Source organism: Nicrophorus vespilloides, unplaced genomic scaffold (assembly GCF_001412225.1).
Source record: "Nicrophorus vespilloides isolate i.1.1-1 unplaced genomic scaffold, Nicve_v1.0, whole genome shotgun sequence".
Classification (NCBI taxonomy): Eukaryota; Metazoa; Arthropoda; class Insecta; order Coleoptera; family Silphidae; genus Nicrophorus; species Nicrophorus vespilloides.
Genome location: NW_017096774.1, coordinates 46,468 through 62,780, shown reverse-complemented (window position 1 = coordinate 62,780; position 16,313 = coordinate 46,468). Strand labels below are relative to the sequence as shown.

Genomic DNA, 16,313 nt, shown 5'->3' with positions numbered 1-16,313 from the left:
ATAGCAATTAAAGTAAATATAACAACTAAAACATAAGTAAACTTATATAAATACTACAAATTGTTAAATATGACGAATTTATAAGTATACAAATTACATAATTTACAATAATTACATTTATAATTTACACTTAACAAAAAAGAGATTATTACTTTCATTCGCATTTATATTTGGTTTAAAATAAAAATATTAATTTATTTCCAAAACTACAAAATGACTTTAACATCTTAATTTGCACCTAAACGTACAAATAGATAGTCGAATAAAATAATTTAATATGGAATCTCTACATAGGATTCTCTATTTGTACCTTTAGGTGCAAATTAAGTTGCATACATTTACTTTTGCAGACAAGTTAGGCTAGAAGAAGAAGACAATAGTTCACAATATCCGCCGCTACGTTAGAATTAACCTAAAAATTTGAATAGTATTTGTGTTTATATTCTATTTAGTTATATTGTAATCGTTGGAGATGGCTTCGTCTGGTGATAAGTCCAAGGTGAATTGAAATATATTTTTTTTCGGTTTATATTAATTTGTTTTTACAAGCACATATTAATTTAATTCTTGTAACAATTGTAGAATTCCCAGTCTGATAACAAAGAGAAGAAACGCAAGGAATCGATTTTAGACTTATCCAAGTATTTGGAGAAAAACATCCGTGTTAAATTTGCTGGAGGAAGGGAAGCTGCTGGAATCTTGAAAGGCTATGATCCACTTCTGAATCTAGTATTGGACAACACTACTGAGTACTTGAGAGACCCTGATGACCCATACAAATTAGTAGAAGACACCAGACCTTTAGGTTTAGTTGTTTGCAGAGGCACAAGTGTTGTCCTAATTTGTCCAGTTGATGGTATGGAGTCCATACAGAATCCTTTCATATCTCAAGAATAATTAGTTTACACTCTTTACTACTTTTGTTTTAAAATAAATATTTTTTTCTTACATTATTATTTTATTCTGTTTTTGCTATACATATTTAAAAACCAATTATCCTTGTTTACATTTCCATTTTGCTGGATTTCCAATGTACCATTTAACCAGTTTATATTGTATCGTCGTTTAATATTTAGAATATGATTGATCATGGCGTAAACAAGTTGAATATACCAATATACTGTGAATGTGCTATGTGGGTGGTCTACTACATTTTTGTAGGCAACCTAACCCATACAGCAATTAGTGTTCCGTCAAAATGAACAGCCGTATCAGCTGTGTCTTGATACCAAATAATTTCTACTTTTAATTGCTTTGATATGTTATAAAATACGCGAAAAGTACGATTTGTAACAGAAGTGAAATGGCTTCTAAAGAGAAGTTGTATGGTCAATTAAAGAATTTATTTCGTATGAACAAAGGAAATTACTGTAAGTATCGTTTTTTTTTACATTTTTGAAACGAAATTTGATCATTCTTTTGTTCAAATATTTAGCTGGTACAATTAGATCTGGTGATGATTATGTGTTGAGTGAGGAAATCCAAAGAGATCTATCTAAAGATTCTCCACTACAAGTTAGAACTAAAGCCATCAAAGAATTGAATCAGCAGCTTACAAGTTACAGATTTAGTGAGGTAAGTAGTCAATATTACTACTATTATAAATTATTAAATGTGTGTATTGTAGACATGCATTCCAAAAGTTTGGGGATACATAGAAGAATTACTGAAAGATCCTACTGATCTTAGCCATTTAGGTTTCCAGTGCCTCCAAAGCCTTATTTATGGACAAGGCAGGAAACTGCATATGCTTCGAGCACAGATATTCAAAGTAATATCAGAATACAAGCATGATGTTGGAATTAGATTTGATCTTCTGATTACCCTTACTGAAAATGGCAAAGACATTGAGCATTTTGAGGAGAAGGTAGAATTATGAAAATGGCTGAATCAATTTATCTAATTGGATTCTTTTTAGATGGCACCATTCCTATTGGAATGGTTTCCAGATGTCATTAAAGCAGGAAAAACAAATGAGTTTCTATTACTTTTAACCAACTTGATCAAATTTCATTCAGCTAGAATAAGTGAAGATGTAATTGTTGGATTTGTGAAGTAAGTAGTTCTGCAGATTGTTTATTGTTTCTTGCTAATTCATTATTTTTTAGTCACATTTGTTTATTGTGCTCTAACAGCATAGACTATAAGCAAATCATTTTGCCTTGCATAGATATCTTTGATTCTATTGTTGCTTACTATAGGAATCTTCCATCAGACTCATTATCAAACTTTGTTGGTGTACTATGTAGAATGGTTACTATTGAATCATATTGTCAAATATGCTGGAAGATTATGAAGAATCTTCTAGGTACCCATATGGGGCATTCAGCTATCTTTACAATGTGCAGAATACTTCAAGAACATTTATTCAAAGATGACCCCAGCCTATTACGTGGCGCATTAATTTTTATCTACATGGGTTTATGGGATCAGCCTTTGCCAAACTTGAGATGTCCACCAACATCCATCCTTCCATCAATACTCCAGGTATTACTACTATCTGATCACATTAGTCATCATATATCTATATGTTTTTTATTGCTAGGTCGTAGATAGCAATTACCCTATAGTAATATATGAAGTATTAATAAGCATGGAGAAGCTGGTATTCAAGTACTCTATGGAATTACAAGACTCTTCATGGGATCTCATTATCAAAATACTGAGCGTAATCGTTAAACGCATGCAAGACATGAAAACCTCCTCCAAAAATGACAACGAAGAATTGGAAGAACGTTTGCATAAATTGTTGAATAGCATTGAGAATTTAATTAAGTGCAGCAGTTTCAATGGGAACATCAACCAGTTTTATAACTTGATCCAAGATTGTTCGGCTATTAGGCCAGATACGTCCGTCATAGGTTTAATCAGTTACTTGGCTCAAGAAATCACTCCTAACAAACCAATGTGGATAATCAAATTAAATACTCTCATGAATAATTATTATAAGTATGAGAACGAACGCAGAACGACGATACGCTTGAAAGTGTTGGAAGTTGTATCATATATTGTTCAGTTAAATAAGTATGCATATATCATTTGTTTGTACTTCTCGATAACAATTGAAACCTTTTTAGGATGTTATACGAGGAAGAATTGATCGATCGCATCATATTACCACATTTAAATAATTTGCAAATGGTTAAGGATGAGAAGATTCGGTCAGCAGGAGCTGGCATTTTAATTGATCTGTGTTTAACATGTGAAAGTAAACGCTGCTTTGAACTACTTGATGTCCTCGAAAAGGTAAATCATACATTTGCATTAAAAAAAATACAATGTTTTCAATTTGTTTGTAGCTTCTGAATCGTCCGTATTCGATATATACTAATCATGCAGCGAGCCAAGCTGACACCGTCGATGTAGAAAGAGTCGTTGCGGGACTTGTTAAAATATTAGCTGTTAAAATTCATAAGTTGCCTTCATTACATGCAGTTACTGTTTATAACATATTAGTAGGTCACCTAGAAATGCATTACAGTAGGCCTAAAATCTTCGAATGCTGTAAAAATGTTAGGATTGCCGTAAGTATTTAGTTATGTTCGAGGAGTAACCGAGTTGACAAAGTTTATCATAGATTTTCAATTGCTTCATGAACATGCGAGCTGATCATTTGTATCGCATTGGTTATCCCGATACGAACGGTTTTGTCAAATATAGTTCTTATATATGCGTGACTTATCGAAGTTCGGATAAAGGTTCTTTTGGATCTCCGCCACCACCGCCATCACCGTCACCACAACAACCGCAGCTTCAATGCGTCGTAACAAATGTTTCAGTGAGGGGCGGCTTCAAAGCACTTATACAATGTCTGAAACAGGAACAAGATTGGGAAGTATTGACAGCGGTTTTGAAGCAGATACCCAAAGTCCTACAAAATAAAACATTTGTTCTCACGAAACATGGAAACACCGATATTGGGCTTTTAGTGAAAAATATTATATTAATTGTAAATGAAAAAAGAAAAAGAAGAAAAATTAATTAATTTTAATTGATTGTTATTTTTAGATTAACAACTACAAATCAACTCCGGAGTCGCAAAATACAAAGAGCCGTTCAGATTTCTACTATTTAGTCTTGACTATTTTGCATGGTCTTGTGAACTACCATTCTAATTTGGATGCACATCATCAGAGTAGTATAATCTACCAGTTCTGCGCTTTGAAGTTAGGACCGGGGCCCTGTATTTTCGCACTGACCACTTGTATTTTGGAAATGCAAGATTGTATGGTCAAAGTTGCGAATAAAGTACTTCTAACTCTCTCGCAATCTTCCGCCACAGTGCATATCGCTGTGCCAGTATTAGAGTTCCTCTCTAGTAAGTTGCTCAATCATTTCATATAAGTCTGGTTGTTAATACATTGTCCATTTGTAGCTTTAAGCATATTGCCAAACGTTTACGCGAATTTCGCACCGGAGCAGTACATGACAATATTTGCTACTCTATTAGCTTACACAAATCCCTTCAAGTACAACCACTACATTGTGTCTTTGGCTCATCGCATTATAGCCGTCTGGTTTCTGAAGTGTCCATTGCCATATAGAAAAGAATTTGCTAGATACATTTGTAATGTAATATCAACAAAATTAATAATTGCGTCGAATATATTATAACAAAGTGATTTTAATTGTAGTCGCTGCAAAATAACGAGTTGGTCAAGCAGAATGAAGACAGTTCTGATCGCAAACGTAGTTCCAGTTTGACCGAGCAACGGTCAAGTCACCGAGAACGGGCCTCGACTGTTGTCGGAAGAATGGATAGCAAAACGAATCTTGAATTTCGTCCAGTGCTTTTAGATAAAACATTGGTACCTTTTTACACTGAACTGACGGACACCTGTATTGAATTACTCTCAAGATATACGTTTTTGCCGTGCAGTGCTCTGCCGCGAAGGTACTTGTTTCATAACCCATTCAATAACAAAATATAACGTATTGCTTCTGCTACAGATTACCAGTAGCCGAGTTTCTATTGTCTGGTGGCCAATCGATGAGTTGGCTATTGGGTAATCGCATAATCACCGTTACCACAAGCGGGTGTTCGCAGAAAGTTTTGAAAAATGGACTGTGTGATAAGTGCTTGGCTATTTGTAAAGTAGAAGAGCAGAAGAGTCCTGAGAAAATGGCAGGAATTTTAAAAACAACTTTACAAAGTCGCAGTGGCAGTCACGACAAAGATGAATCTAATTCAACGCGCGTGACCCGACAAAACTCTGGTTCAAACAACAATACTACCGCAAGTTCTCCAATCGAAGAAAGCAAAAGGTTCAATGATAGGCTCGAGCAATTGCCTGGTAAGTTGCAACAGTTAGCCACCGACGGTTGCAGCAGTAAATTGGACAAACACCGATGCGTTTGCTGGTGCCAAGGATGGGCCGAAATTCACATTAGAAGACCAACCGGTATTTTTATATAATTAATTTGTTTGGTCAAATTATTATATTTATTATTATGTAATAGGCGATACCTCTTGGATAATGCGCATTCAAAATCAAACATCACATCAAACCAACATATACGAGTTTCCGTTAAACGAGATTTCCGGATTGTTGAAACCGTCTTTGCGGGGTATTGCAGAGAGCGAACATGCTTGTAACAGGCAAATTTCATCTGAAGATGATTCTTCGTCTCACCGACAATCTTCAACGGAGGATGGACCATCTACGAGTACAACTATGCCTATTAGTATACCAGGTATGTTTACTTGCAATCGCATTACTTTTGGTATTCTATAAATCTTTATGGATGTTTTAGGTTCGCCTAACAAGCAATCACCTTCCCGTCAAAGTTCTAGAGATAGCATGGAAGCAGACGCGGACGTGGAAACCATTTTCTACGATGAAGGTGGAAGATCAAGGAATCCCGTTCGACGTTCGAACTCCAGTCCAGAGATGTCGACGAATTGGAAAAATCCGTTTTTAATGCAGAAAGCTGTGGATCGTGAAGACGGTCGTTCCCAAGATCCAGACGAATGCATAAAGAAGCCTTGCGGTAGTAGTGGTGTCAAGAATAATTTCCCCAAAGATATGAGAGTCAGTTGCGAGGCAATCCCTGAAGAGATCGCTGGAATGGGAACTACTCCACCATCCAATGATACCATGACAACAGTGCCAGCACCTACCACTCATCCAGGCCTCTTAAGTTCTTTGAGTTATCCAGGAATTACTGAAGGTGGCGGCCCCAATGCAACGAAATCATATCAATCGGGCCCATCTGGTACTCAAAACAGCGGCAAACTTAAAGCATGTCGAAGTGAATCTATCGATGGCACCGTAAGTGATAATCGTCCTAGCAACTTACAGATATTGTTACCGCTGAGTAGTAAACCCCCACAGGGACCTACTCAAACATCACCTAGATTATCGAGACACAACTTGAAAGAACGCGAAGGTAATACAATAATTATAAAAATATTTTTTTATTATACTATGTTTCTTTAAATTCAGCACATGAAATTCAGAAAAGTTCGTCACTGATTCTAGAGGGAACGCAAATACAAAAAAAAGATAAGAAGAGCAACGAGGCTAATTTAAATGATTACCAGAGGCGCGATCGAGGGTACACAATATCTGTGATGCAGAGTCCTGGTCATAAGGCAAACAGACCATCAATTGGTATGAAGAACAGGGAGAATGCACGCAGCGGTATCAACCCGAGCTTTGTATTCTTGCAATTATACCACTCTGCTCATTTCGGGAGCACCAATGAAAAGCCACTTCTAATTGATTCGGGAGTCGTGCAGAGATCTTTAAAAGTATTGGATTGCATTCCTCCATATGAGATGCACAAGATCGGTGTCATTTACATTGGCGTGGGTCAGAACGGAAAAGAGGTTGATATTTTGAAGAATAAATATGGATCTGTTAGATACGTTCAGTTTCTGAAGAATCTGGGAACTTTAATTAAGATACAAGATGTTGACCCGCAGCTATTTTTCCTTGGAGGTTTGGAGCAGAATGGAAGCGACGGCAAGTATGCATACATTTGGCAAGACGGCGTTATTCGGGTTATGTTTCATGTGGCTACGATCATGCCCAACAAAGATTCGGATGTGAATTGCACCAACAAAAAGAAGCATATAGGCAATGATAATGTTACTATTGTCTACAACGACAGCGGAGAGGATTATAACATCAATACAATTAAAGTGCGTATATCTATCGACAGCAATTATGAGATACAAAAATTTGTTTTCTTTTATAGGGTCAATTTAATTTTGCCAATGTGATAATACAACCTTTGGATCAAAATACCAATAGAGTGACAGTCAAAGTTAAAGAGGAGTTATCAAATTTAATTGGTAACACGGAAACCAGAATTGTGTCCGACCAAAACGTCGCAATACTATCTAGGCAGTTGGCATTAAATACAAATGTGAATATCAGATATTTTTTTCCATACGAATTTATCTATCTTTATTATTATTCTTTTAGTTGGCTTCTTTGGTGTTCATAAACAAAAGTAAGCAGGTTCCGTACGCTTCTGTCTGGGTGGAGCGTTTGAGGCAAATTAAGAATATTAGGAAGAAAATAATCGATTCGAAAAATGAGTCGGCCAATCAGACTGATCAGGAGTTTAAATCCAGGAATGGAAGAACGGAAGATTTTACAGATTACACATAATTTTATTGTTTCTTATCATTTTATCGCTATAATAAAATAATGTAATTTTATTAATTCAGTCTTGAACAATTTAAAGCAACTAAATCTATCTTTTATATTATCGCAGTTTTCTCTTGAGAAAGAACGACTGCAAAAAATTCAAATATAATTAATCTGCTCTGATTCGCGTTCTTTTAATACTTCAGAACCTTTGTTGCATTAATATTAAAGTATATATATAAAAACTATATTAAATATTGAATTTGTGGATTATGTTGTTTTCTTAATCCAAACCAAACTCGTTTCTGATCCAAGGATATTTCGGTGGACACTCCATGCACGTATGGAAATATCTTTCTTGCTGGAAGACCTGGCTGTACAGTTTACAAATGTTTGGGGTTTTGCAAACGATTTCCTCTTTGGCGATGTGTTTGTCGCAGCCCCAAATTTGATGTAGGTTCGTTTCTTGCGGATTTTGCATCCATTTGATGGCTTGTGTGTGTGTTACGAACCAAACATCTTGCAATTCCAGTATTTCATCCATAAAAGTCTAAAATATGTATATTTATTGCGATTTCAATTAGAATTGAAGTTACCTACCTGAAACGCTTGTAAATAATCAGCGTTTTTGAACCAAGCAGAATGAAGATTCAATCCGAAAGGTGCTCGATTTGAACTGTAGTGGCGCTTGAAATTGGTATGTAGCATTCTGTAAACTTCATTTCCGCTTAAATTGCGCGGACAGGAATTCATTGAAGTGCAGGTCAGGCCGTTGAGCATCAAGGGGTTCTGTACCATCTCCCATAAACCCTGATACGGTCGATTCGGGCAGTTCTGCTCGACGCCTTAAAAAAATACACCGAGTTTAATTGGTGTTGGAAACATTGGAGGTGCAAGTTACATTGGTGAGGAATTTTGTAATCTAAAGTGTACGGCCAAAGTGGAGGATCGTTGAACGGGGCGACAATCGAGGCGTCGTAAAGAAATCCGAATTCTTTGGCCATTAGGAATTGCCTGTTCCATCCTACTTTTTGGAACGGCACACGGAATCCTTTCATTTCGCTCATTCGTATCTTGGAGAATTTATGGAGGATGTTTGCCTGGCCAACCATTTCATCGAAGTAATCTTCAATCGTAGCGTTTAGCGACCACCAATCCTCCGGTCCGCGATGCCTAGAATCGAGAATAAAATTACCGCTCAATTTGCAGACATAATAATTACGTAATGGAGTGCACGGCAATCTCGTGGCCCCTATTCCACAATCTTTGTGTCTGCTGATAGTTATTGTATTGATGACTGACGAAGAATGTGGCTTTAATAGGACACCCGTCGGGATTCGACCTGTTTTCGTTCAGTATGATGTTGTCGAACAGATCGTAATTGTCGAAGTTGATGGCATCTTCGAAAGCAAGCATTATGATTTGCGGGATTCTGCTGGGATTCAGATTTCCCGGAACTTTAGTACCTGCGAAAAGTTTTGCACTTTAGATAGACGAAGAAAGCTTTCGCAAACCTCATCTTACCATCGGCGGAGCAAAAGCAATTCGGCAATTTGCAATTGCTTTCGTCGCACTCCACCGCAGAGCTGTGATCTATAAATTCATCGCAGTGTCCTTCGTCGCTTCCATCGGGACAATCCAGAGATCCGTCGCAAAAGTATTCTTCCGGTAAGCACGTGGAATCTGCACATGCCAATTCGAAATCATCCTCGCAGTCTCCATCGGTCAGAAGCGGTCTGGGGATGATGGGTTCGATGGTGATGTCGCAATTGTCCACGTTCGCTTTGAAATCGCAGATCTGCCTTTTCACGTCGAAAAGTAGACCGATCGAACAGCGGAACTCGAAGACCTCGCCTTCCAAGCATAGGAAATACTTGGCGCATTCGCTCCCCGTCCACGCTTTCCCCGACGACAAGCTAGGATCCCGATAAAATTTGCCATTCTCTATGCACTTCACCGAAAATACATCTGCAAACAAACTCATCATCATCAGTAAAGAAAACAATACAAAAAAAACGTCTTCCGTTAGTAGGTTAATAGCGCTTCGCAAAACATCATCTACTACCGCTTTTTTTTTTAAATCCAAATTGATGTCCATTCAATAGCTAATTATGAAATTGGCAATGGGAAAGTTTCCCACGGAATTTCTACTTATTTAGAATAACAAAACTCATTTGATCCACATACAAAATATAAACAAAAGAAATTCTTAACATTCCAGTGCAAAACTAAATTAAACTATTCTCATTCATTATTTACTTAAATCTTAAGCGGTATAGGAAGAAAGTGAAAGCATTTCTCTTTTCAATCAGTTAACATTCAATTCAAAACTGGTATATTTCCAACGTGATTTCTAAGCGCAATCGTGTAAAATATGAATACATGGAACCTGACCCATTTGACTGTTCTCTCAAAACGCGGCGAGGTTGAATCACTTACATTTAATTAACAATCACTTCCATGCAATTGTATTAATGATCATTTACAATATCTCGCATTGCAATTTCATAAATTTAACAAAAAAAAAACAGTATAAATTATTTTTAGAATTTTACAACTTCAAAATATTATTTTATATATAATTATAATTATTTAATTGCTGCATAAATATCTAGTTCGAATAAAGAAAAAAAAACGGATTTTATATTATATATAAACTTTTTTTTTTACTATAATTAAGTAAAAAACAAATTTATCTATTCATTAGAATCTAGGTTAATTATTCTCTGTTTGATTTTAATTAATGAAAATATGTTAGAATGTATTTTTGTTTGTTCCTGATTAAAGAGCGTTAATGCATTGCACATGCTTCTGTAGCACAAAGATATTATGAAGATTTATCGTTCAATAAATCCCAATTAGGTGATAAGTGGAAGCTGGCAAAAATAGTATGTGAAGTGTAAAGGAAGCGGCTGATAATAATGATTGAGTCAATGGGATGTCAGGTCGAGTTTCCACTCATGATTCATACACTCACGTATAAAAGTACACAGTTTACTATTTTTTTGCAAATCAATGTTTGTGGCTTGTAAATTAATTTCCTTAATGCCTTGTGAACAGACGTTTATTTGATCAACTGATTAAATTCCTATTGGAATGAAGAAAATCGTTGCGGTTGAGGTTGTTATTATAGCTTTTCATGTCAAGAATTTCTCACTTTTAGTATTATTTCATTGATGAAACACCAATATTTTATTTAATGAATGTAAATAGATCAATACAATTGTTGGTATTTAATCGAAAAGTGATCAAAAAATGTAACATATTATAAAAATATTAAATTTAAATAGTTGTTAAAGTGAATTTAGAAAGGAAATTCAATTAGTTTTCGTTGATGGAAATATGTAAAACCTTTAAGCTTTTTGATATAGTTTTCGAAATGCGTTCGCAAAAGTGAATGGTCAATGAAATCATATCCTAAAGTATTGGAATTATGCATGGGATTTGAAAGGAGATTTGGTGGATCCCCAGGTTACATATCCTGGATATTGCGCGAAGGCTTTACGATTGATCTAAAAATATCACCTCTACGATATTCTCCTGCGATATTCGCATATATAGACTAGATAGTATGACTACATTTCTAGTCACTCGGTTCCACGTCTCCTGTGTCTAGACAATTTTGATATAATCTAATTGTGTCAACCCTTCTGAGATAAAAGATAATATGATTTAAATCTGACACCCCTATTTTAATTCTCTTATTGTATTAATCACTTACTTAGTTATAGTGTCCTAGTTTAGTTTAACCAAGGATTAACAAATATTTGGAAATACAGATCATTGAACAGATCTTTTATAAGCTGAAAAGGTCAAAAGCCATTTAAAGTTTTTCACCCCTGACCTAAAAGAAATCTCTAAGTATATATTTTTTTCTAACTATTTGTGCTTCATTTGTATTAATAGAAAGAAAATGAATATATTCTACTTTTCATCTCGGTTTAAGTCGGTGAGATAAAGCTTTTATTCTGTAAATTGACAAAACGTAATGTAAATTGGTAAACGCGAAATATCTTTTAGGTATTTAATGAAGATTGATCGTTGTATTCGCAAGATTTATTTTTTTATATCATTGCCACAATCCAAATCCGTTTCAGACACATTTTCAGCTGTCACTTATGTCATGCATTTCTTTTAATAATCATAAAATCTAATTTCAAATATTATTGCTTATACTGTAACATAAAAATTAGATTATTCTGAGTAAAATTGTATGAAATTGTATATTTTTTCAGAGAATTCAGTTAATATGATTTAAAAAGTTCGCGAACAAAAAATTATTGAAATTTTAAACTTATTCAGAAAAAGCTACTTGTAAACTTAAGAAGATTTCTGTTTCCATTTATTGGTTAATGACTTAATATATTGAAATTGATTTAGATTATATTTATTATAATTTACTAAAACTGACAAGACTTACTTAACCTAACCTAATCAATCCTAACCTATAACTTATTTTATTACATAATCTTGATAATATCAAAACTGTATTTAAATGTGTCTTAATAATAGTTGATAATAGATACATCAGGTATTAAAAAAAAGCATTAAGATTCTATTGCAATTTGAATAACCCTGTGATACAAACGAAAAGAAAATTAATTTATAATTTGATTATAACATACAAACTTTCTACATTGTAATTTGCAGTTATTCTGTTAGTTCTGTCTCTCTTTCATTCTGTCATTGTCAATTGTTGTTTTTTTTTGTTTCCGGAGAATGGTACGCCTTTGTTTGTAATTAAATAGTTCGCATTTTGAATGCGAAACCGGCGCGTGCATAAATTTGATTTCCAATCGCAATTATCTTGCGACCATTGGAATTTCGCGTCTACTACGAAACTGAATAAACTAAAAACAACAAATAGAGGCATTAGATACCCAACGCAGCAGGGAAAAATCACACAAGGCTCCCGCATTATTTATTCAATTTCAATTCGAACAACAAAACAACAACAAACAACATAGAAAAGCGCGCGCGATACGTACATTTGCTTTTCGAGTGCACCGATTTTGTTTGCTTATGCAAAAATCGACCTGTCGACATTTGTTTTTCCCACTGTTTGTGAAAACTTCGAGAGCATCGATGCCGCTCCGAAGTTTACCAAACATTCAAACGCGAATGTACGGATGGAATAACATTAATATATTATTATTATACGTCCGGTCTATTGAAAAGTCATATATTCACCCAAACTGCTGTACTTCCGGAATTTCCAAAAAATTGACTATGTAACATTTTTCTTTTTTTATTTGCAGAATGTATTGAAAACTCACCTGCCGGGTAAACGGCGAGAACGAAGAACAGGATAACACCGAGTGGTAAACTCATTCTCTATATTAATTTCACGTACTCCGTGTGGACTGCGATCAACTCTTTCTCTTTTCCTGTTGCCGTCGGTGTTTCGTTATTAAGAAGAAGGAAAATGAGCAGAACCCGCACTTTCACAAAACTACGGCCGTGCCGCTGCTGCCTCGCTCCGACTGGACAGAATCCGAACGTTTCATAATCATTTTAAGAGAGAAGAAAAGAGAAAAAAATGAAGCAGAAGGCATTCCATCAATTTCTAATCCCATTTAATCCAGTTGTCGGAGCATCTTCTTTACCTTTAAAAGATGCTCGCTACGTCTCGCATCTATGCCAATGTACAAATATACATTCTTTCCTATTCCTGCTGCAAATGTAGGTAATTGTTAGAAAAATTAAGAAATTAGCAGAAAGTTAAATTTGGTAACTAGTTTATTGTGTAACTTATTCTTGATCAATATTACCTATACATAGCTTGTTAGCAAAAACCACAAGTACTGTAAACAAGAAAATTTAGATAATTATTGTAAATTAACAGAATATTCTTAATCAATATGAATAATATTTATTTCTGAAAACAATGACTGAAAGTAACGTATAACTATGTAAAAACAACTATTCTATAGTATTTTGTTACGTTTAGATTTCAATAACACAAATAAGATTCAATATAAAACTACTACTTTCATATTTGTTTTTTTTTTGTTAAACTCAATTACATGGGTCAAGTATTAAAGAAATGCTAATTTAATGTCAACGAAGAAAGACACACATCCACATTTTAATTGTAATTTCGATAGTGTAATTTAAATGAAAGTGGCTTCACTTAAATTTCTACTGTTGTAAATTAAACAAAACTATGTTCGATGTTCGTCATGCTTATGAATACGTTTATATGATTTTCTCCAAATTAAATATGAATATTTATGTTAAATTAATTTTGCAGTCATTAACAGTTCACATTTGAATTATTCATAATACCTGCTTTTTAATTTGTTTTTGTTCCATAAATATTTGAAAAAATTATTCAAATTAATTATAAAAATGTTCTTAATAAAATTGTAACAATTTTTATAAAACATACGAAAATTCAGTAGTAAATTAAATTTGAGTTAAAATTAATATATTTTTAAACTATAGGATAATTTTGAAAAAACAGTTTTAGAAGGATAATTCACCAGTATGTAATGTGTTTATAAAAGGTGATCTCTTTTGTCTGTTTCTTGCGTTCGGAATTTATTCGAATCGATTTCATCTCGAATCCGTGGATGAGTTCAAGGCTTTTCATTAACTTTTCGTTTATCAAGATTTTCCGTTCTGGTTTCACCTCTTCAGTTTCTTCAAGAGTCAATAACTCAGAAACAACATTAAGGACAACCCTAAATATCAGATTTTGTAGTATGAAGTAAGTCTCATTTTTTTTAAAGTCAATTTCTAATTTATATTAAATAAAAATAGCAAATTTTAAACAATATATTATTATTACTTAATTTACATTTTCACAATTATTTAATTAACATACTAAATTATAATAAGTTGTAAAAAATGATTTTTTTTCCTGTTTATAAATTCAAAATTTTAAAATATATTTTACACTTAGTATATAGTAATTTTTTGTTGAATTATGCGATTCATATCATTTGAATGATTTGGGATGCGAATGTAATATATTGTGTATGCTACTTTGTCTGCATTCCTCCGAATACTCCAACTATGTCAATGGGCTTTTACATGCGTTAGAATGTAAAAAAAAGATATATATATATATCATTCAAACCTTCTTTTTTGTGCTTTTTCCCCTTTGAACTCGACCCTTTCTCATCGTTAGATATGCATGCAATACGGAAAGGGCCGGTAATACTATTGCATACGTGACAGAGCGAGAAGGACATGCCAACAGACACATTTTTTTGTGCATTTTCCTCGTGCATTCCAACTCGGTTATAAATTTAGCTGCAATGAAATTTTAACATTTTTTTTATATAAAAATAAATTACTATTTATACTATTTTCTAGACAGATGTTAAGTTGTAGTGATCCTGAAAAAAATATATAAATACATTTCAAATTATTATTAAATTTAATTACTTTGGAAGACAAATTACTTCTAAACTCTCGAATGACATTTATTGACAGCTGTCATTCCTTCAAAAATGACATTACTAAAAATTGGAATTATTGAAAACTTTGGAATTGACAGATGTCAATATTTTATTGAGTGTGTAATACACATTGACATCTGTCAATTTTATAATTAATTATATTAATATAAATGTGATATAAACGTTTACAAAATAACTTTAATAAATACAAAACGTTACACGATAAGTTGGTAAATATATAGTATTGTTCATCAGAGGACAAAAAAAATGTCATTCCTTCAATAAATGGACATTACTAAAAATTGGAATTATTCAAAACTTTGGAATTGACAAATGTCAATATTTTATTGAGTGTGTAATATAAATTGACATTTGTGAATTTTATAATTAATTATATTGATATAAATGTTTAATAAACGTTTAAAAAATAACTTAAGTAAATACAAAACGTTACATGACAAATTACTTGACAAATATCTAGTATAGTTAATCAGAGGATAAAAAAATGATTAATTTGTCACAATTTTTATTTTTTTTTGTTATTCGAGCTGTAAAAATATTTGTCCATTGTGTAATATATTCAATTATCATTTAACGCGTTATTAAGTAAACACTGTCGGATCGGTATGAATACACATAAAATAATACGCAGCAACAGTAATTCAAATATATGTATGTTTTATAAATAATTATTAGTTGTTTTCATGTATTTACATGCGGGTAAATTCGGTTTGCAATACGTTTTGACAAATATTATATTTAAAAAAAAATCTTTTTCGTGTTGAAGTAATGCATATTAATTTTACCCACCAAATCCAGTTCAAATAATATTAATGTACATATATTAATTAGAAGTGTATACATTTTTATATTTATTAAACAAAACATTTTTTTTTTCATTTCTCATTATTTATAATTTATGTAAAACTTGAACAATTAATTTTTAATTCATGTATTAATCAATATTAATTCATGTATTAAGAACTAATTAAAAGTACAAAAAAATAATCTTGCAAGTAAATTTGTTATGTAATGTAATTGTGAAATGTAATTTGTCCTTTATAACATCAAATATAATAACTTCCCTTTGTGTTTTATTGTTAATGTAATCTTCGTGCAGGCAATTGGTAGGGTAATTCTGCTGTCTATAATTTCTGCGAAAATTGCCCTTTATTTATGTATAGTCGGCGTTTTGAATTAATTAGCGCACGTAATTGCTGATTTCGCTTCATCAATTAAGTTATAAAGGGAGAACACTCTGCAACAACCTAAATATTTGATGACCAATTAACAAATTTCATTA

At 33.2% G+C, this 16,313-nt stretch overlaps 3 protein-coding genes across 3 annotated transcripts; 2 read left to right on the top strand and 1 right to left on the bottom strand.

Annotated features, from left to right (window-relative positions):
* Nucleotides 1–366: 366 nt before the first annotated feature.
* On the top strand, nt 367–953 carry LOC108558114 (U6 snRNA-associated Sm-like protein LSm7). The gene is made up of 2 exons (XM_017914923.1): nt 367–499; nt 583–953. Exons 1-2 carry the CDS (start codon nt 473–475, stop codon nt 895–897), a joined length of 342 nt encoding a protein of 113 aa, XP_017770412.1. The 5' UTR covers nt 367–472; the 3' UTR covers nt 898–953.
* Nucleotides 954–1,200: 247 nt separating this feature from the next.
* On the top strand, nt 1,201–7,672 carry LOC108558123 (tuberin). The gene is made up of 18 exons (XM_017914934.1): nt 1,201–1,370; nt 1,436–1,575; nt 1,628–1,867; nt 1,919–2,055; nt 2,109–2,487; nt 2,546–3,024; nt 3,078–3,246; nt 3,300–3,524; nt 3,578–3,949; nt 4,009–4,318; nt 4,376–4,572; nt 4,635–4,894; nt 4,951–5,402; nt 5,461–5,694; nt 5,755–6,390; nt 6,447–7,147; nt 7,204–7,374; nt 7,434–7,672. The coding sequence occupies exons 1-18, from the start codon at nt 1,304–1,306 to the stop codon at nt 7,620–7,622; spliced, it is 5,358 nt and encodes a 1,785-aa protein (XP_017770423.1). The 5' UTR covers nt 1,201–1,303; the 3' UTR covers nt 7,623–7,672.
* Nucleotides 7,673–7,743: 71 nt separating this feature from the next.
* On the bottom strand, nt 7,744–13,095 carry LOC108558124. The gene is made up of 6 exons (XM_017914935.1): nt 12,878–13,095; nt 9,126–9,569; nt 8,824–9,067; nt 8,503–8,774; nt 8,202–8,446; nt 7,744–8,151 (listed from the first exon to the last, which is right to left on the bottom strand). The coding sequence occupies exons 1-6, from the start codon at nt 12,930–12,932 to the stop codon at nt 7,885–7,887; spliced, it is 1,527 nt and encodes a 508-aa protein (XP_017770424.1). The 5' UTR covers nt 12,933–13,095; the 3' UTR covers nt 7,744–7,884.
* Nucleotides 13,096–16,313: the final 3,218 nt, after the last annotated feature.

Excerpts from the sequence above, each read along its gene's own strand:
- LOC108558123 (XM_017914934.1), top strand. The coding sequence starts at position 1,304 with ATGGCTTCTAAAGAGAAGTTGTATGGTCAATTAAAGAATTTATTTCGT. Across the intron at positions 1,371-1,435 it reads TATGAACAAAGGAAATTACT|CTGGTACAATTAGATCTGGT; the intron begins GTAAGTATCGTT and ends TCAAATATTTAG. Across the intron at positions 4,319-4,375 it reads AGTATTAGAGTTCCTCTCTA|CTTTAAGCATATTGCCAAAC; the intron begins GTAAGTTGCTCA and ends GTCCATTTGTAG.
- LOC108558124 (XM_017914935.1), bottom strand. The coding sequence starts at position 12,932 with ATGAGTTTACCACTCGGTGTTATCCTGTTCTTCGTTCTCGCCGTTTAC. Across the intron at positions 9,570-12,877 it reads TCTCGCCGTTTACCCGGCAG|ATGTATTTTCGGTGAAGTGC; the intron begins GTGAGTTTTCAA and ends GTTTGTTTGCAG. Across the intron at positions 8,775-8,823 it reads ATTGCCGTGCACTCCATTAC|GCATCGCGGACCGGAGGATT; the intron begins GTAATTATTATG and ends TCTCGATTCTAG.
- LOC108558114 (XM_017914923.1), top strand. The coding sequence starts at position 473 with ATGGCTTCGTCTGGTGATAAGTCCAAG. Across the intron at positions 500-582 it reads CGTCTGGTGATAAGTCCAAG|AATTCCCAGTCTGATAACAA; the intron begins GTGAATTGAAAT and ends TAACAATTGTAG.